General features: G+C 49.3%; 1 protein-coding gene across 3 annotated transcripts; it reads left to right on the top strand.

The window, feature by feature from the left end:
- The first annotated feature begins 733 nt into the window (after positions 1–733).
- SLC41A1 (solute carrier family 41 member 1) lies at positions 734–21146 on the top strand. Of its 3 annotated transcripts, none has more exons than XM_054290700.1 (11): positions 734–821; positions 1107–2181; positions 6120–6227; positions 11420–11491; positions 12504–12648; positions 12741–12887; positions 13619–13766; positions 13839–13918; positions 14657–14791; positions 16770–16918; positions 19548–21146. In XM_054290700.1, exons 2-11 carry the CDS (start codon positions 1846–1848, stop codon positions 19731–19733), a joined length of 1506 nt encoding a protein of 501 aa, XP_054146675.1. In that variant the 5' UTR covers positions 734–821; positions 1107–1845; the 3' UTR covers positions 19734–21146. The 3 variants fall into 3 exon arrangements, with proteins under 3 accessions (XP_054146675.1, XP_054146676.1, XP_054146677.1); XM_054290701.1 differs by having other exon boundaries at positions 747–764; XM_054290702.1 differs by lacking the exons at positions 734–821; positions 1107–2181 and adding an exon at positions 2296–2317.
- Positions 21147–21434: the final 288 nt, after the last annotated feature.

Raw genomic sequence — 21434 nt, forward strand, 5'->3', positions numbered from 1 at the left:
TGTTCAGAGCCTGGCAGAGGCCTGGAACCCAGTGGTGCTCCTTGGGCTGGATCCAGCTGTGTGTCCCTGGAGGGGGTCCCTGGAAGCCCCCCTGGGGGTGGCATCGCTGGGGTGCCACCTGTGAGCTCCCTGTCCCCAGCGGGGCACAACGAGGCTTCCACATAGAGGGACCCACGGAGAGCACAGGTGAGAGCAGGGAAACCATGGGGGGATGGATGGAGGGATGATGGATGATGGATGGATGGATCCATGGATGGATCCATGAATGGATCTCTGGATAGAGGCATGGACGGATGGATGGACAGATGGATGGATCCATGGATGGATGGATGGATGGATGGATGGATGGATAGATGGATGGATAGATCTCTGGATAGAGGGATGGATGGACGCATAGAGGGATGGACAGATGGACAGACAGAAGGATGGATGGAAGAATGGACGGCAGAGTGGACGGAAGGACAGAAGGACGGCAGCACGGACAGACAGACGGACAGACAGACTGACCGCTCCCGCCCGGTGCGGGCTCAGCCGCACGTGACCCACAGGCCCCGCCCCCGCGCCGCCAAAGGGGCGTGGCCTATCCGCACAGCGGGGAACGCGCTCCGCGCCGGGGGCGGGGCCAGACGTGACGCCACGCGGGCCGGACCAATGGGAGCGCGGCGCGGCGGGGCGGGCGCGGTCGCCATTGGCCGGCGGTGATGTCAGGGCGGCGCGGGGCGGGGCCCGGCGGGGCAGAGCGCGGGGCGGCGGAGGAGCCGCGGGTGCGCAGCGGGAGCGGAGCGAGCGGCACCGGGCGGTACCGGCACGGCGGGGACTCGGTACCCGCACCGCGGGGCACGGCGGGGACACGGGCGGCGGTACCGTGGGGACCGGCCGGGGGCAGCCCCGCTCCGGAGCTGGCGGCTCGCGGGGCGCTGCGGGAGGCGGGAGGAGCCCCGGCCGCGGGGATCGCCCTGCGGGTCCCTCCCGGTGCCCGCATCCCCCGGCTCAGCCGCTGAGGGTGCCCGGGGGAGAGGTGGGGGTACGGCGAAGGTTGGAGGGAGCGGATGGAGCGGCTGCCGCGGGACCCCCCGGAATATCGGCTTTCCCCCCGTGTGTTTCAGGTGACGGGCGAGCTGTCGGGAACGCGCGTTGTGTGCCAGGCTGCCCCAATGCCAGCCCCCACCCTGCAGCCCGGCCGGCTCCGTGAGTAACCAACCCTCGCTGGGAGCTGCTGTTGGTGCGAGTAACAGGAACTGTGCTGGCCTCGTGCTGCTGGGGAAGGAGGAGGAGGAGGAGGAGGGCGGCGGTGACACTCGCAGCCTGCTGGAAGCGCTGGCTGTGCTGGCTGAAAGCCGCAGGAGCCTTCGGAGGGGAATCCTGCAGAGGGGACGGTGCTGCTGGCAAAGCCCTGGCAGCCAGAAGAGCCTGAGCGGGATCATGTCTGAAAGCCAATCCTCTCCTTCAGTGTTCCTTTAAGTTTCAGCATCCTTTACTTCGTCTATTTTTCCCTCTGCCCCGTCACATCTGCTGGAAGAAATCTGGGAGGAGATGCACTAAGGCATCACAGATCTGGGGAGGAGAGCTCGGATCGTGCACAGGGCGCTGGAAGAGAGCAGAGCCAGGGGGAACTGAGCCATTCCCAGCTGCTGCCGTGTCCCCTGTGCTCCGCGTCCCTGCTTGATGGGGATCGCTGCCGCAGCAGCAGGCTCCGCACTCCCGGGCGGGCGAGCAGCGCTGGCACAGCTCCCTCCTGGATGCTGGCAAGGCCGTGTGGATAAGCTGCTGGCAGAAGATCCCTCCTGGAGCAGCTGCTGGCTGTAGGCCCAGCGAGCCAAGGGTCGGGAGAGCGTGTCCTGCAGCATGACATCCACGCTGGAGCCCAAGGATCCCCCCCAGGCCAACGGGGACTGCGGGCAGCCCGCGGGGCCCGAGCATTTCCTGCGGCCCGAGGGCACCGCCGTGGACCTGGTGGTGCTGGAGTCCCGAGCCAACGCCAAAGGGGTGAGGGAGGAGGATGCTCTGCTGGAGAACGGCAGCCAGAGCAACGAGAGCGATGACACCAGCACGGAGCGGGGGCCTGAGCCCCCCTCGCCCCTCAAGGAGACCTCGTTTTCCATCGGGCTGCAGGTGCTGTTCCCCTTCCTGCTGGCTGGATTTGGCACGGTGGCTGCTGGGATGGTGCTGGACATCGTGCAGGTATGGCTGGGGTGGGGCTGGACATGGTGCAGGTGGGGCTGGGATGGTGCTGGACGTGGTGCAGGTGGGGCTGGGATGGTGCAGGTGGGGCTGGGATGGTGCAGGTGGGGCTGGGATGGTGCTGGACATGGTGCAGGTGGGGCTGGGATGGTGCAGGTGGGGCTGGGATGGTGCTGGACCTCCTGCAGTTATGGCAGGACATGGTGCAGGTAGGGCTGGTGCTCCCCTGGCACTCTGCAGGGCTGGGTGGGATAAAGGAATAATAAAGGAATAATAAAGGAATGCCAAGGCTGCAATGAAGGAATGCCAAGGCTGCTTCAGCAACAAGGAGAGGGAGAACAGTTTATCCCTGGTGTGCTGGCTGGGGAGGCAGAAATGGGGGAGCCCTCCAGCTCCTTGTCCCAGCCCTGGCTTTGTAAAGCTCAGTTAAATTAATGAGATGGACGAGAAGTGAGGAATGAAGGAAGGAGAGGGCTCAGAGAAGGTGCAGCCTGGGAGCTGAGACAGCTGGGGACAAAACCCTTCCCTGCTGCTGCTGCCTGGTGCCACCCCAGCCCTGGGACACCCCAGGTGCCACCCCAGCCCTGGGACTGGCTCCTTTGTCCCTTTCCCACTCAGGTGCTGGCTCTGCCAGGTTAATGCTTCCCTGTGTGTGTGCCAGGCTCATTCCAGAGCTGCCTGCACCATTCCTTGTGCTTGGAGCCACCCAGACATGACAGGGTGCTCCCCTGACACAGGCTGTGCTGGTGACTCTTAGGAAAGGCCAGCAGGGAGCTGGCAGCTGCCCCTGGGTGAGAACCGAGGTGTTCCCTGTGGGAATGTGCCAGCCTGGCTGTGTTGGCATGTGGGAACGCTGCCTCTGCAGCCTGAGCTGCTCCCACCACGTCCCCCAGGCGTGCCTGGCAGCAGAGCAGCTTCTCCTGGGCAGAGCCTCCATCCCTGGGGCGCAAACTGGGCTTTGGGATGGGGACACGTCCATTTGGGCAGCACAAACTGGGCTTTGGGATGGGGACACGTCCGTTTGGGCAGCCAAAACTGGGCTTTGGAGGGGGACACATCCATTTGGGCAGCCCAAACTGCTCAGCCTGGAGCTGCTGGGCTGGGCGAACAAGGCCTGGTGGTGTGGGCAGCGCGAGGCTCCGGTGCCAGCCCCAGTGCCAGGAGGGCAGAGGGTTTGTTTGGGGTTTGTGGGTGCTGTCCTGCCCACAGCAGCAGTTTCCCCGCGTGCCTTTGAGCTCTGCTCATCGTGGTGGGACCTGCCGGGACAGCTGGGAAGGGACTCCAAACAGGAAAGGCTGGACGGGGGAAATTATTCCAGAATAGCTTTACTGGAATCGTTTTCTGAAAAAAAAAAAAAAAAAAAAAAGGATATTTCAAGCGTGTTTTCCCTTCATAATGTCCCTGCCTGGCTCTGCTGGAAGTTCCCCAAAGTGATTTGAGCCCAAGCTAAAGTTTTTCCTGGAGCAGGCGCTGCCCTTGCGGGCAGTGTTGACACATGGTGTTCATAATGTCAGCTCTCATCTTTCATACTCCAAACTGCGCTGAAGTCTTCAGCACTTCCACAGTTTTTGTCAGCAGTTATTTGCAATTCAATCAATTACACAATTAATTATTCCTTGATAAAGTTCAACTTCAGGATGCCCTTTTAGAAAATCAGGATTTGAAGGAACAACAGAAATTTGGGAGCTACAATAGAAGGGCTGGGAGGCTCTGGCTCAGCTCCGTGTTCTGGTTCCTGTGGCCTTTAGGAGTAAAACTTTGTAATTCCTGTGGAATTCCCAGAGCAGCTCAGCCTGTGCTGCCAGCAGCTCCAACTCCCTTTAGCCTTGGAATTCAATTCCCATGGCTGGGAAGGGGGATGGAGGATTTTTCCAGAACCTCCCAGGTCCCAGAACACCAGTGCTGCATGGGATCCTGGGCAGAAGGATTTATATTTATATTCATATTCATATTCATATTTTTGCTATTTTATTGTTACTATTATTTTATTATTTCATTATTATATAATAAAGGCTATAAGCCTTTGCTGTGTCTTGCAAATATATATATAATATTATATTATTACACTATATAATTATTATGTTATATTATATTGTATTACATTATATTATATTATTCTATATTAGATATAATTCTATAATGTATAATATATATTATAAATATAAAAATATATTCTATATAGAAAAAATTATATATTATATAAAATATATATTAATATATAACATATAAGATATATATTATATATATTATATATTTTCCATATATAGATAAAATTTATAAAATAAATATTTGATATATAAAATTTTATATAGGAAAATTTATATATTTTAAAAATTTTATTATTATGCATTATTATATTAATATCTTATTATATTAATATAATAGATATAATTATATAGGTATATAATTATATATATAATTTCACATGTAATTTTTATATTTATAAAATTTTATTATACTATATCGTTATTATATGAATATATTATTTTATTATAATATATAATTCTATAATGTATATAATTATATATAGTTTAAATATATATATAAAGTTTTTATATATATCTGTATATATCTATATATCTATATATATCTATATCTATATATATCTACATCTATATATCTATCTATATATATACATACATATATACATGCATATATACATACATATATACATACATATATATACACACATATATAAACATACATATATATACACACATATATATACATATATATATACATATATATACATATATATATATATAAATAAAAGGTTTTTATATATATATATATATTTGCAAGACACAGCAAAGGCTCTCAGCTGAGTCTGACCAAACTCCAGCACTCAAATCTGCCAAAAGCTGCAAGAATTGGGCAAAGCCTCTCCGTGTTTCCCTGTTCTGGCCTCTGTGTGTGTGTGAACATTTTGTCACCGGGGGATTTTCAGTGGCAGTTGCTGGCTCAGGGCTGTTTCTCAGCCCGGCAGGAGCTGTGCTCGCTGCTGCAAATGTCACAGGGGGAGTCCCAGAGTGGCAGCAGGGAGGGCACTGGGGGTGCTCAGGGCAGGGACAGGGGGCACAGGGAGGGTGGCACTGAGCCAGAGGCAGGGCTGGCACCAGCCACGGTGAGATGGGCTGGGTTTGTTGAGGGTGTTTGGGTGAGAAATGTTGGTTTCATTGAATGTGGTTTGGTGAGATTGGCTGGTTTTATTGATGTGCTTTGGTCAGAGATGTGCTGGTTTTATTGACTGTGCTTTGGTCAGAGATTTGCTGGTTTTATTGAGTGTGCTTTGGTGAGATTTTCTGGTTTTATTGAATGTGCTTTAATGTGAGACTGGCTGGTTTTATTGAATGTAATTTGGTGAGATTGGCTGATTTTATTGGGTGTACTTTGGTCAGAGATGAGCTGAATTTATTGAATGTGCTTTGGTAAGATGGGCTGGTTTTATTGAATGTGGTTTGGTGAAATTTGCTGGTTTTATTGAATGTGCTTTAATGTGAGATTGGCTGGTTTTATTGGATGTGCTTTGGTGACATTTCCTGGTTTTATTGAATGTGGTTTGGTGAAATTTGCTGGTTTTATTGAATGTGCTTTAATGTGAGATTGGCTGGTTTTATTGAATTTGCTTTGGTCAGAGATGAGCTGAATTTATTGAATGTGCTTTGGTGAGATTGGCTGGTTTTATTGAGTGTGCTTTGGGTGGATTTCCTGGTTTTATTGAAAGTGCTTTGATCAGAGATTTGCTGGTTTTATTGAGTGTGCTTTGATGAGATTTTCTGGTTTTATTGCATGTGCTTTGGTGAGATGTGCTGGCTTTGGTGAGGTCGGCTGGTTTCATTGAATGTCCTTTGCTGGTTTCATTGAATGTCCTTTGCTGGTTTTATTGAATTGCTTTGGTGAGATTTCCTGGTTTTACTGAATGTGCTTTAACCTTGCAGCACTGGGACGTCTTCAAGCAGGTCACTGAGGTGTTCATCTTGGTTCCTGCTCTGCTGGGGCTGAAGGGGAACCTGGAGATGACGCTGGCATCGCGCCTGTCCACAGCTGTGAGTGCCCAGGAGCTGGGGAGGGACAGGGACACCTCCTCTGTGTGTGTGTGGGAGGGTAAAACCCCCAAATTTCTCCGTGTGGGTGACCCCAGGCACCAGAGCCGGGGTCCAGCTGTGCTGGGGAGGTGTTCACACCCTGCTGGCTGGTGGGGTGTGAAGGGTTAATGGTGCTGGAGCTTTGCTGCCAGCTCAGGGGCTGTGCTGGGGTTGGCATCCAGCTGTTCCAGCAGGAGCTGGCACAGGAGTGTCCCCCAGGGGCTGGGATCCAGCTGTTCCAGCAGGAGCTGGCACTGGAATGTCCCCCCAGGGGCTGGGATCCAGCTGTTCCAGCAGGAACTGGCACTGGAGTGTCCCCCCAGGGGCTGGGATCCAGCTGTTCCAGCAGGAGCTGGCACTGGAGTGTCCCCCAGGGGCTGGGATCCAGCTGTTCCAGCAGGAGCTGGCACTGGAATGTCCCCCCAGGGGCTGGGATCCAGCTGTTCCAGCAGGAGCTGGCACAGGAATGTCCCCCAGGGGCTGGGATCCAGCTGTTCCAGCAGGAGCTGGCACTGGAGTGTCCCCCAGGGGTTGGGATCCAGCTGTTCCAGCAGGAGCTGGCACTGGAGTGTCCCCAGGGCAGGAGGGGACAGCTGGGAGTGACAGGGTCTGCAAGGATGGAGGTCACAGCTGGGTGTTTGTCCTGCTGGGATTCACCCTGGCTGTGGAGATTAACCAAAAATTGGGTTGAATCGAATATAGAATTGAATCCAATACAGGGTTGAATCAAATATAGGGTTGAATCCAATGATCTATTAGCACTTGTTTGTTTTATTTGCTTCCTTCTGCCATGCAGATGTGCCTGTAGATCAACCAAAAATCAATGTTTGGGTTGCTTTAGCCAAATCAACAGGCTCCGGTGTCATGATTTTAACCAATTGTAGCCCAGACAAAGCCTTTGTGACCTGTTTGGTGGGTGTGCCAGTGCCAATACCAAGCTGTGACGTTTATTGGTGTGAGGCTGCCAAATCCCATAACCAAATTCTGCTGGGCTCATTCCCTTCCTCTGAGCCTGCCCTTGCTGCAGGAGAAGCCACAGCAGAGCTGCACAGGGGGATCTCTGGATCCTTTCCCTCCTCCTTTTTCCTCCTCCTTTTCCTCCTCCTTTTTCCCCCTCCTTTTTCCCCCTCCTTTTTCCCCCTCCTTTTTCCTCCTCCTTTTTCCTCCTCCTTCTGCTGGGACAGAGGCTGAACTTTGTTCACCCCTTCTCTCTGAAACAAACAATCAATCAAACAAACAATTCCCTTTGTTTGTGTCCCTCTCCATTGTTGGCATCCTTGCTCTCCTGGCCCCAGGGCCCCTCTCCCTGCTGGGCTGCTCAGGGGCAGTGCTTGGGCACTGCTGTCCCTTGTGTGTCCCCTCCTGGGGCACTTTTGGGGCAGTTTTGTCGCAGGAAATGCAGAATTTTGCCCCATCCGCCCTGGGGATGCCAGCACAGGGCTCCTGTCCTGTCCCCAGAGGCTTTGCCCTCTGCCTTCCCCCCTGTGCTCCCCAAATCCTGGAATTAAAGCTGCAGACGCCCCCAGCCTGGTGGCACAGGAGGGTCTCTGCTCCCAGGTGGGTGTGGGGGGCTCCTCCCTGCCCACAGCTCACCAGGGTCGGTCCCAAAAAATTTTCCACAAAATCTCCTTGTTTATGGTTTTTCTTCTAAGAAGCTGAGAAGCTTCAGAGAAAAAGGAAGACAATAATTACCTGATTTGCTTCTCCTGTGTTTTGCTGCTTCGGAATGTGTTTGGAGATTGAAATTCGCACGAAACCAACAATTCACATGAAACCAACCACAGGTGATTGTTTCATTGGTTTAATGTGAATTATATTGGCTTATTGGTCAATCAGGGCCAAGCTGTGTTGGACTCTGGAAACAGTCACAAGTTTTCATTATTATCTTTTTAACCTTTTGTAAGTATCCTTTCTGTATTCTTTAATATAGTTTAGCATATTATTCTTTAATATAATGTTAAAAAATAATAAATTAGCCTTCTGAAAACACAGAGTCAGATCTATCATTCCTTCCCTCATCTGGGCGCCCCACAAATACAAGTGCTACATTCATGTTTTCCAAAAAATCTCTTTGTTGAAGATTTTTCTTCTAAGAAGCTTCAGAGAAAAAGGAACACAGTTATTTCGTTGGTTTTTTCTGTGTTTTGCTGCTTTGGGATGTGTTTGAAGACTGTTTATCTAACAGGTGATTGTTTAATTAGTTTAATGTGAATTGTTTTGATTTATTGGCCAATCAGGGCCAATCTGTGTCAGACTCTTTCCACAGTCACAAGTTTTTGTTATTATCTTTTTAACCTTCTGTAAATATCTTTTTTGTATTCTTTAGGATAGTTTAGTATATTATTCTTTAATAGAATATAAAAAAATAATAAATTAGCCTTGTGAGAACATACAGTCAGATCTATCATTCCTTCCTTCATCTAGGCACCCCACAAATACAATACAAGTGTTACATTCATATTTTCCAAAAAAACTCTTTGTTCAAGATTCTTCTTCTAAGAAGCTTCAGAGAAAAAGGAACACAGTTATTTCATTGTTTTTTCTGTGTTTTGCTGCTTTGGGATGTGTTTGAAGACTGTTTATCTAACAGGTGATTGTTTAATTAGTTTAATGTGAATTGTTTTGATTTATTGGCCAATCAGGGCCAAGCCTTGTCAGACTTTTTCCACAGTCACAAGTTTTTATTATTATCTTTTTAACCTTCTGTAAATATCCTTTCTGTGTTCTTTAGGATAGTTTAGTTTAGTATTCTTCAATACAATATATTAAAATAATAAATTAGCCGTCTGAAAAGAGTCAGATTTATCATTCCTTCCTTTGTCTGGGCACAAATACAACCCCAAGCTCTCTCCACAGCCTGGAGCCCTTTCTCAGGCTTTGGGTTCCTAATTAGTGCTGCCTTGGGGCACCTCAGAAATCCCTTTCACAATTAAGAGGCCAAACTCCCCCATTAGTTAAAGGATTAAGGGAGGTTATGCTAATCCCAGCCTAATTGCCATGGCGCTGGAATTTTAAGGTCAGGCTTCTTATGGAGCTCAGATTGCTCTGCTGGATCTGCTGCTCCGCTTTTTGTTGCTTTTCCCCCATTCCTTCCCCCTCTGTGCCCAGAATTTGCCCCAGAGGTGGGAGCATCTCGGTAAAGCACATCCAGCAAGGAGAACAGGGGGATTAATTATCAATTAATTAATCAAATTAATCCATCTGGATTTATTATTTTCCACCTGAGAGCAGGAAATTGCTGCTGTTTTGCACAGGTTTGAAGAAGTTTAGGATGCGGTTCTGTAGGTTTTTGTGTCATAGCATGATTAGCTAAGAAAGCTCACACTGCAGCATGAGTCCATAAGATGAAATATTTAAAGAATGGGTCAAAAAGCACAAATATCCTTGTTGGCAGTGTTCTAATGGTCAATAAATCCTTAAAAAGTCTTGTAACTAGAGGTTTTGAGGGCTTCTGAGCCATGCAGTGAAGATGTGAGCTGAACTCACCCTTCCTGTAAAAAATAAGGAAAATAAATCCCATCATCTAAAAAAGTCAAAGATCCCTTCTCTAACTCCTTCAAAATTTAAAATGTATTCCTTCAAAATGCATTTCCCACTCCAGTGTTTGAGCCTCTCCCTTGTTTGCTGAGTTCATCAGCTTCTAATGATGCAAATTGGGTATAAATTTACCCAGTTTGGTAGAAATTGACCCATTCTTCCCATAAAGACCCCGGAGGTGGCGGGAGGAGCAGAGCTCATGCCCTGCAGCGATTCCTCTGCCTTATTTTGGACCCTTCACCAGGAATTAAAGCCATTTCCACCTCCTGCCCTGGTTGGTGTCCCCCGCACTGATATTCGCTGGGTTATTTTTCAATCCTGCCCGCCCTGCTCAGGCTCTCCCGGTGCCAGGTGCCCCCTGTGCCAGGGCTGGCGGCTCCCCTGTGTCCCCACGTGTCCCCAGCCTTGTTTGCTCAGCTTTTCCCGGAGCTGGAGCTTTCCCTGGCGGTGCTGCTGACCTGGGGCAGCCTGACCCAGCCAGGGCCAGCACACGAAATGCAGTTTGTGGCTGCAGGGGTGCCATGGATATATTTTATGAAATATCCTTTCATTAGGATTTTTTCTCCTGAGAAGCTGGGAGGCCTCAGGAATGAAATGCAAACATTGATTATCTGCTGCTGTGGGATGCAACAGGTGCATCTGGGATTGGTCTCATGGGGTTGTTTCTAATTAAAAATGTTTTTAATTAATGGCCAATCACAGTCCAGCTGTCTCACAAGATTTTATTATCATTCTTTTCCTTTCCTTTTAAGCCTTCTGATGAAATCCTTTCTTCTATTCTTTTAGTACAGTTTTAGTATCTCATTTTCATATGATATGATATAATGTAATGTAATATAATGTAAAATAATGTAATATAATATAATGTAATATGATATGATATACTGTAATGTAATTACAATGTAATGTAATTACAGTATAAATACAATATTAAATGTAATATAAATACAAAATAATGTAATATACACAATATATAATATAAAATATATATACAATAAATAATATATAATATAATTAATATAATATAATTAATATAATATAATATTATATTATATCGTATTATATCATATGATATGATATAATATATGATATAATATAATATGATATTATATGATATAATATGATATTATATAATGTGATATGATATGATGTAATGTAATTACAATGTAATGTAATTACAATGTAATGTAATTACAATGTAATGTAATTACAATATAAATACAATATTAAATGTAAATAAATGCAAAATAATGTAATATACACAATATATAATATAAAATATATATACAATATATAATATAATATAATATAATATAATATAATATAATATAATATAAATCAGCCTTCTGAAACATGGAGTCAAGATTCTCATCTCTTCCCTCATCCTGTGAACACCACCACGCAGGGGCACAGAGAGATCTTTTTGATTTTGCAGCATTCCCATCAGATTTTTGGTTGGTGACACCAAAATTTTTGGATTTTTGGTTGGTGTCGATTTCCCTTCGCGCTCCCTTTCCTGCTGAATTGTTCTCCTGAGGGTCTGAGTCCCCTCCTGCTCCTGGCAGGCAGGGATTTGGCTGTTGGCAGGTGCAATGGTGTCTGGTTTTCTCTTACAGGCTAATATTGGCCAAATGGATTCGCACAAAGAGCTCTGGAAGATGATTACAGGGAACATGGCTCTGATACAGGTGAGCAGAGGGCAGGGGAATATTCACGGCATTTCCAGGGATGAGGCAGCCACAGCTTCTCTGGGCAAGCTCTCACAGAATCACTGGGTTGGAAGGGACCTTGCAGATCATCGAGTCCAACCCAGCCCCAACCCCTCACCTAAACCCTGGCCCCCAGTGCCACATCCAGGCTTTGTTAAATACCCCCAGGGATGGGGACTCCACCACTGGCAGAACATTCCAGAACTTTATCACCCTTTCTGTAAAAAGCTTTTTCCTGCTATCCAACCTAAATGTCCCTTGAGGCTGTGTGCTCTGTTTGTGTCAGTGCCTGCTGACAGAGCCCAGCCCCAGCTGAGCACGGGCACCTGTCAGGAGCTGCACAGTGATGGGGGCACCCCTGAGTCTCCTTTTCTCCAGGCTGAGCACCCCCAGCTCCCTCAGGGCTTCCTCACAGGGTTTGTGTTCCATCTCCAGCCTCGTGGATGTGCTCAAGCTCTCCCCACCCCCTGGGACTGTCCTGGTGACCCTGTGCTTCCATTTCCACATCCTGTCCATGGTGGCACTGTCCTGGTGACCCTGTGTTTTCTATTTCCAGGTCCAGGCCATGGTGGGACTGTCCTGGTGTCCTGGTGACCCTGTGCTTTCCATTTCCAGGTCCAATCCATGGTGGCACTGTCCTGGTGTCCTGGTGACCCTGTGCTTTCCATTTCCAGGTCCAATCCATGGTGGCACTGTCCTGGTGACCCTGTGCTTTCCATTTCCAAGTCCAATCCATGGTGGCACTGTCCTGGTGACCCTGTGCTTTCCATTTCCAGGTCCAATCCATGGTGGCACTGTCCTGGTGACCCTGTGCTTTTTATTTCCAAGTCCAGGCCACCATGGTGGGACTGTCCTGGTGACCCTGTGCTTTCCATTTCCACATCCTGTCCATGGTGGCACTGTCCTGGTGACCCTGTGCTTTCCATTTCCAGGTCCAGGCCATGGTGGGACTGTCCTGGTGTTTTAGTGACCCTGTGCTTTCCATTTCCAGGTCCAGGCCACCGTGGTTGGCTTCCTGGCCTCGATTGCAGCCGTGGTGTTTGGGTGGATCCCAGATGGGCACTTCAGCATGGACCACGCTGTCCTGCTGTGTGCCAGCAGCGTGGCCACTGCCTTCATCGCTTCCCTGGTCCTGGGTGAGAGTCCCCCCTGTGCTGTGCCCTTCCTCCTGAAATATCAACCTCCCCTCGGCCTTATTTTGGTTTTTTTGGCCTCTTTCTGGCTGCAGGCATGATTATGATCGGGGTGATCATTGGCTCCAAGAAGATGGGGATCAATCCTGACAACGTGGCCACGCCGATCGCTGCCAGCCTGGGGGACCTCATCACCCTGGCCCTGCTCTCAGGGATCAGCTGGGGGCTCTACAAGGAGCTGGGTGAGCACCAGCAAGAGGCCCAGGCTCTGCCTGCTCCTTGCTGTGTCCCCCTCTCATTGTTCACCCTCTTCCTCTGGAATCTTCCTCGGGGTGTGTGGGGTTCCTGCCCTGGAGCTCCCTCAGTTGGGCCTGGTTCAGCTTAGGGGAGGGGATGGAGCTTCTCACTGCCTTGAACTCCTCCTCCTCCTCTCCAGGTGAGGTCTCAGGGAGAGGTTGGCACCATGCAGGAGAGAACTCAGCCTAGGGTGTACTGCAGTGCAGGGTCCATGACAGAATCTCAAGGGAAATTTAGTCAACAAAGTGATGATCTGCTCTCTAGATGAGTTTCTAACCTCTCTGTGACTCCTAATAAGCTCCCTTTTCCTCCCCTTTTCCTCCCCTTTTCCTCCCCTTTTCCTCCCCTTTTCCTTTTCCTTCCCTTTTCGTTTCCCTTTCCCTTTCTTTTCTCCTTTCTTCCCTGGTGCTCAGCCAGGTTCCTCCAGGGCTGAAGGGAGCAGCCCTGGGAGATGCTGCCCAGGAGTGGGAAGTGGGGATGAGAGCTGGGATTGCAGAGACCTCCCTGAGATCTGCTGGTGAACCCATCCAGGTGTTTCACAGGGGACAGCTGTGACAAGGAGCCACCACATCCTGCAGGCTCCAGGCTGCCCTGGATTGTCCCTGCTCCTCCTGGAGCTCCTGAGGAACGTGGCTTTGATTTTTCTGCTTCTTTTTCTGCTTCTCCCCCTGCCCAGAGAGCAGAGCCTACGTGAACCCCTTGGTGTGCGCCTTCTTCCTGTCGCTGCTGCCCATCTGGATCATCATTGCCAGGAGGAATTCTGCCACCAGGGAGGTGCTGTACTCGGGCTGGGAGCCTGTCATCATCGCCATGGCCATCAGCAGGTGAGCCTGCTCCTGTCCCTGTGCCCAGAGCCCCCCAGTGACCCCAGCACTGACTGCCCCTCTCCCCTGCAGCGTCGGGGGGCTCATTCTGGACAGGACGGTGTCGGACCCCAACTTTGCTGGCATGGCAGTGTTCACCCCAGTCATCAATGGTGAGTCCTGCCCTGCCCTGGGCTGCAGCTCTTGGCAAACTGGGGTTGGGTGGGATTTCAGGACACTCATTCTCCTCTGGGGCACACCCTGTGCCACCCTGTCACCCTCTGCTCTTGGCTAACTGGGATGGTCTGGGGCTTCAGGACACTCATTCTCCTCTGGGGCACCTCCTTTTTCCCCTTTTCTTTTTCCTCTTCTTTTCCTTTTCCCTTTTTTCCTTTTCCCTTTTTCCCTTTTCCCTTTTCCCCCCTTTCATCTTCCCCTTCCCTTCTTTTTCCCCCTTTCTTCTTTTCTTTTCCCCCCATTCTTTCTTTCTTGGTTTCTATGCCAACAACCTTGGTGGAAAATTCTTTCTGGGGTAAGCATGGATCCTTCCCCCCTTTTCTTTTTTTTTTTCCCCTTCCTTTTTTTCCTCTCCCCTTCCTTCCCCCCCGCCCCTCCTTCTTTTCCCCCTTCTTTTCTTTTTCCCCTATTCTTTCTTTCTTGGTTTCTACATTCAACAACCTTGGTGGGGAATTCTTTCAGGGGAAAACATGGATCCTTCTCCTCCCTTCCTTTTTTCCTTCCCCCTTCCTTTTTTTCCCCCTTTCCTTTTCCCCCCCCTTCTTTTCCTCTATTCTTTCTTTCTTGCTTTCTACGCCAACAACCTTGGTGGGAAACTCTTCCAGGGCTAAACAAAGGAAGAATTCCTCTTCTCAAACTTCTCTGTGGCTCACAGAAGTTCCCCTGTCCCACAGGTGTGGGTGGCAACCTGGTGGCAGTGCAGGCCAGCCGCATCTCCACCTACCTGCACATGAGTGGGGAGCCTGGAGAAGGCCCTGGCCCGGCCCCTCGCAAGTGCCCCAGCCCCTGCAGCACCTTCTGCAGCTCAGGTACAGCCTGGAGGGAGGGCTGGGTGCCAGCTGGGCACAGCAAAGGGGGCACAGCAAAGGGGGCACAGCCCTGCCCGGGTCAGGCTGGGGCTGTCCTGCCCCATCCAGGGCTCTGCTGGGGGGAAATGGGGCTGTGGGGTGGCCTGGGCTGGAAGGGGATTTGTGGGTGTCTTGGTTTGAATAGAGAGATTCTGCTATGGAAGGCAGGAAATGGGAAATATAAACCCCTCCCTCCAAATTGTTATAAATTTGAAATTAAGGGGCTCTCATGCAAAGATATGGGAATAGGAATAACAGTTCTTTATTTAATCTTGAGCTGGAAGGGGATTTGTGGGTGTCTTGGTTTGAGCAGACTAAGGAAGGCAGAAGCCTCCTCTCCTCTGAATTGTTATAAATTTGAAATTAAGGGGCTCTCAGGCAAAGATATGGGAATAGGAGTAACAGTTCTTTATTATCCTGGGCTGGAAGGTGATTTGTGGATGTCTTGGTTTGAACAGACAGGTTCTGCTAAGGAAGGCAGCAAATGGAAAATTTAAACTCCCCTCCCTCTAAATTATTATAAATTTGAAATTAAGGGGCTCTCATGCAAAGATATGGGAATAGGAGTAACAGTTCTTTATTTAATTTTGAGCTGGAAGGGGATTTGTGGGTGTCTTGGTTTGCACAGACAGGTTCTGTTCAGGAAGGCAGGAGGTCCCCCTGAAATGGGAAATGTAAACCCCCTCTGTCCAGATTATTATAATTTTAAAATTAAGAGGTTCTCAGGAAAAGATATGGGAATAGGAATAGCAGTTCTTTATTATCCTGAGCTGGAAGGTGAATTGTGGATGTCTTGGTTTGAACAGACAGGTGTGTGCTAAGGGAGGCAGGAGGCCCCCCTGAAATAGGAAATGGAAACCCATATATTGATATTTTATAAAATATATTTAATATATATTTTATATAAAAATATAAAAAATATTTTACAATAATTTACAATTATTTACAATGATAAATAGGAAATGGAAACCCATATATTGATATTTTATAAAATATATTTAATATATATTTTATATAAAAATATAAAAAATATTTTACAATAATTTACAATTATTTACAATGATAAATAGGAAATGGAAACCCATATATTGATATTTTATAAAATATATTTAATATATATTTTATATAAAAATATAAAAAATATTTTACAATAATTTACAATTATTTACAATGAGTTATTTTTACAATAATTTATATTTTATAAATGTAATTGATTTATATATTATAGTTTATAAATATAACTATACATTTATATATTACATATTATGCAAATATATAAAATATGCAAAACTATATATGTATATTTAGATATTTATATTTTATAAAATATATTAAATCTCTATTTTCTATATTTTATATTAAAATATATTTTACAATTATTTACAATGAGTTATTTTTTCAATAATTTATAATTTATAAATATAATTTCTTTATATATTATATTTTATAAATATAATCATATAGTTATATATTTATATATTATATAAATATATAAAATATGCAAACCTATATTTATATATTTATATATAGACATTTTATAAAATATATTAAATATATATTTTATATTAAAATATATTTTACAGTAATTTACAATTATTCACAATGAGTTACTTTTACAATAATTTATATTTTATAAATATTAATTTTTATATATTATATTATAAATATAATTATACATTTATATATTTATATATAATATAAATATATAAAATATGCAAACCTATATATGTATATTTCTATATTTATATTTTATAAAATATAATGAACATATTTAATATATTTTATATTGAAAATATAAAATATAATTTACAATTATTTGCAATGAGTTATTTTTGCTACAAGAATGTCAACAGCAGAAGGCTTAGAAAATCTTAAAAAATCAGGGTGTGACACTTGGGCACATGCAGGGTGTGAATGTGCCCTTCTGTGCCCTCTGCAGACGTGAACTCCCGCTCTGCCCGCGTGCTGTTCCTGCTGGTGGTGCCCGGGCACCTGGTGTTCCTCTACACCATCCACTCCATGCAGGGGGGGCACACCACGCTCACCCTCATCTTCATCGTCTTCTACATGACAGCAGCGCTGCTCCAGGTGAGCTGGGAGCCTCAGGGACGCGGGTGGCACCTGCCCAGGCGTGCCTGTCCCTGCCCAGAGATGCTGTGCTGGGCAGAGGGATCCCTCAGGAGCTCCTTCGTGGGCACCTGAGCACACAATTCTTCCATCCTGCCATTCCTGGGGAGCTTAAAATCCGCATTTTGTCTCTTTTTAAAGTTTTTTTGGTAGCCAAAGTGTGCTAATCTGTCCTGGGGGGTGATTTGGCAATTTGGAAAGGCCTGGTGAGGAAAAGAGGATGTGCAATTTTTCAGGAACGTGTGCCCTGTGCTGCCCTTTGCCCTGGCATTCCCTGGGGCTGGGGGAGCCCACAGGGCTGTGAGGGACACACGGACCAAAGCTTGGGAGGACCCACTGCAGATTTTGTTGTGCCCGTGGGGTTAATTGTGCCCATGGGGTTGTTAACCCTGTGGGGTTAATTGTGCCCATGGGTTTAATTATGACCAGGGGGTTAATTGTGGCCCATGGGGTTAACTGTGGCCTGTGGGATTGTTGTTCCCATGGGGTTGTTGTTCATGTGGGGTTGTTGTGCCCACGGGGTTAATTGTGGTCCATGGAGTTGCTGTGGGGTTGATTGTGGCCATGGGGTTGTTGTGGGGTTGTTGTGGCCCACGGGGTTAATTGTGGCCTATGGGGTTGTTGTGGGCTGTGGCGCTGTTGTGGCCTGTGGGGTTAAATGTGGCTATGGGGTTGTTGTGGGGTTAATTGTAGCCTGTGGGGTTAATTGTGCCCATGGGGTTGTTGTGGGGTTGCTGTGGCCTTTGGGGTTGCTGTAGCCCATGGGGTTAATTGTGCCTGTGGTGTTAATTGTGGCCATGGGGTTGTTGTGACCTTTGGGGTTGTTGTGGCCACAGGGTTGCTTTGTTCTGCCCCTGGGATTGTTGTGGCCCATGGGGTTAATTGCGGCCATGGGTTAATTGTGGCCATGAGGTGGTTGTGGCCATGGGGTTGTTACAAGATTAATTGTGGCCCATGGGGTTGCTGTGGCCTTTGGGGTTGTTGTGGCCCATGGGTTAATTGAGCCCATAGGTTTGTTGTGCCCATGGGGTTATTGTGGCCCACGGGGTTAATTGTGGCCATGGGGTGGCCCCTGGGGTGGTTGTGGCCACAGTGTTGCTGTTTCCACAGGGTGGATGTAGCCCATGGGGTTACTTTGGCCCATGGGGTTGTTGTTCCCATGGGGTTGTGCTCCCCTAGGCCAGGCAGGGCCGCAGTGTGGGGTTTGCAGGGTTGCTATGGGGTTTGCAGGGCCGCAGTGTGGGGTTTGCAGGGCCGCAGTGTGGGGTTTGCAGGGTTGCTATGGGGTTTGCAGGGCTGCAGTGTGGGGTTTGCAGGGTTGCTATGGGGTTTGCAGGGCTGCAGTGTGGGGTTTGCAGGGTTGCTATGGGGTTTGCAGGGCCGCAGTGGGGCTGCAGGGCCGCAGTGTGGGGTTTGCAGGGCCACAGTGGGGTTTGCAGGGCCACAGTGGGGTTTGCAGGGCCGCAGTGTGGGGTTTGCAGGGTTGCAGTGTGGGGTTTGCAGGGCCGCAGTGTAGGGTTTGCAGGGTTGCTATGGGGTTTGCAGGGCCGCAGTGGGGCTGCAGGGCCGCAGTGTGGGGTTTGCAGGGTTGCTATGGGGTTTGCAGGGCCGCAGTGTGGGGTTTGCAGGGTTGCTATGGGGTTTGCAGGGCCGCAGTGTGGGGTTTGCAGGGTTGCTATGGGGTTTGCAGGGCCGCAGTGTGGGGTTTGCAGGGTTGCTATGGGGTTTGCAGGGCCGCAGTGTGGGGTTTGCAGGGTTGCTATGGGGTTTGCAGGGCCGCTGTGGGATATTTAGGGCCGCAGTGTGGGGTTTGCAGGGCCACAGTGGGGTTTGCAGGGCCGCAGTGTGGGGTTTGCAGGGCCGCAGTGTGGGGTTTGCAGGGCCGCAGTGGGGCTGCAGGGCCGCAGTGTGGGGTTTGCAGGGCCGCAGTGTGGGGTTTGCAGGGTTGCTATGGGGTTTGCAGGGCTGCAGTGGGGTTTGCAGGGTTGCTATGGGGTTTGCAGGGTTGCTGTGGGGCTGCAGGGCTGCAGTGGGGTTTGCAGGGCCGCAGTGTGGGGTTTGCAGGGCTGCAGTGGGGCTGCAGGGCCGCAGTGTGGGGTTTGCAGGGCCGCTGTGGGATATTTAGGGCCGCAGTGTGGGGTTTGCAGGGTTGCTGTGGGGCTGCAGGGCTGCAGTGGGGTTTGCAGGGTTGCTATGGGGTTTGCAGGGCCGCAGTGGGGCTGCAGGGCCGCAGTGTGGGGTTTGCAGGGCCGCAGTGTGGGGTTTGCAGGGTTGCTATGGGGTTTGCAGGGCTGCAGTGGGGTTTGCAGGGTTGCTGTGGGGTTTGCAGGGCCGCAGTGGGATATTTAGGGCCGCAGTGTGGGGTTTGCAGGGCCGCAGTGTGGGGTTTGCAGGGCTGCAGTGGGGTTTGCAGGGTTGCTGTGGGGTTTGCAGGGCCGCTGTGGGATATTTAGGGCCGCAGTGTGGGGTTTGCAGGGTTGCTGTGGGGTTTGCAGGGTTGCTGTGGGGCTGCAGGGCTGCCGTGTGGGGTTTGCAGGGCCGCAGTGGGGTCACACAGGGGCTCAGGGCTGTGCTGCCGTGGCTCTTGCAGGTGCTGATCCTGCTCTACATCGCAGACTGGATGGTGCACTGGATGTGGGGCAGGCACCTGGACCCCGACAACTTCTCCATCCCGTACCTGACAGCCCTGGGGGACCTCATTGGGACGGGGCTGCTGGCCCTCAGCTTCCACCTGCTCTGGCTCATCGGGGACAGGGACTCCGATGTTGGGGATTAAACCTCCCTGCTCCTCCCTTCCCACAGCTCTCCTCCTTCCATTTGTTGTTTCTTTGCTTGTCCCCCTCCTGTCCTGCCACCCCCCACCCCCTGGAAGATTTCACCTTTGATACTGGATTCTCATTATTTTCAATGGGAATTTTACCTGGTTTATATTTCAAGCCGAGTTTGTAAAAAAAGAAAAATCTTATCTAGTTTTGGGAAGGACAGACAAACAAACAAACAAAAAGTGTAACGAGACAATCACTAAGTGCAATTTTTGTAGCAGTTGTGTCCGAACCAAGGTTCCAGTTAAGTTCCTGCTCGGTCAGGTCATGCAGGGAGCCCCCCCTGCCCCCTCCCTCGAGGTTCAGGGCTGCTTTTTTCGCTTCATAAGCGTTTTTTAAACCCTGCAGGTGGAGCTCAGGTCTGCCCAGCTGAGCTGGCGCCTTCCAGCCAAGCACAACCTCACGGCCCAGGGCACGGGGTAGCCCTGAAAGGAGGATCCAGCCTGGGCCCACACCCAGAAATGGGGAGTGTCTGTGAGGGGGGATGAGGAGGATGGTGAGGAAGGCTCCTGTGTTCAGCACAGGAATGTGAGTGAGCAGGCTGGGCTCTGCTGGAATCTCCAGGCTCCTTTTTGCCACCCACCCCAGAGTGCAGCATGCTGTTCCAGCCTTGGCTCTGAGCCTGGCCTAGAGGGGCTGAGGACCCTCCCCACCCATCACCATCACCATCCTCCTGCCCAGGGATCCCTCCTGGTGCTGCTCCATTCCCTGGCTGACCTTCCCAGAGGGGTGGATGGACAAACAGCTCCTGGGTTTTGTGCCCAGGTTTCCTTTTGGGGTGCTGAGGGGCTCCTTGCAGGCAGGAAAAGCCACCCAGCATCTCCCCAAGGTGAGCCTGGCCTCTCCCAGCTGGGCAGGAGCATTTTGCTGCTGGTGTCTGTCAGGGAAGGACATCCATGGGATTATTGTGCCAGCTGGAAATGCAGGATCACACACAGGGGCCTGGCTCTTGGAGCAGGAACAGGAACCAACCCCCTGCCCTTGTGTAAAATCTGGGATTTTTGGGGCAGAGTTCTCTCCTCTGCTGCTTCCCCTCCTGCTTTTTGTGGAATTCCTGCTCTTCCCCTTAGGCCGTGCTGGGAGGGCAGGAAAAACCCACAGCAAGTGCAGCCAGAGGGGCAAACCAAGACCAAAGTTAGGCCAGGCTCAGTGTGCCAGGCCAGAGCTGGGCCTGGCTCCGGATGGTGCTGATGGAAAGGAGGGGGAGGATGAAGGAGTTCTGCATTTTTGGAAAGGAGGGTCAGGGTGAAGTTCTGGATTGTTGGAAAGGAGGGTCAGGATGGAATTCTGGAAATCCACGGAGCAGATGGAGCCAAACCAGAGCTCCTTGCTGCTCCAGGCCCTCTCTGGAGCTCTGCAAACCCTTCCCTGCTCCAGGCTGCTCCTCCTGAGTTGTATTTTTGAGGTGATTTCCCCCTTTTTTCTCTTGCTAATCCAACATCAGGCTCAGTTTCCCTCCTCCTGTGCTCCTGCGGGAGCAGCTCTGATCCTCCTCTCTCCCCTCTGGTGACATTTCTCAGTTTTCCTTTGGCCAAAACTGTGTCCAAAGGAAAAAACCCAACCACAAAACAAACCCTGTCCCTGCTGTGCTGAGCTCTCAGCCCAGGGAATCCTGGAATATATAATTTTCCTGGAATATATAATTTTCCTGGAAT

The sequence above is a fragment of the Melozone crissalis genome, unplaced genomic scaffold (genome assembly GCF_028551555.1).
Source record: "Melozone crissalis strain CALT ecotype California unplaced genomic scaffold, PUWL_Pcris_2 ptg000086l_1, whole genome shotgun sequence".
Taxonomy (NCBI): Eukaryota; Metazoa; Chordata; class Aves; order Passeriformes; family Passerellidae; genus Melozone; species Melozone crissalis.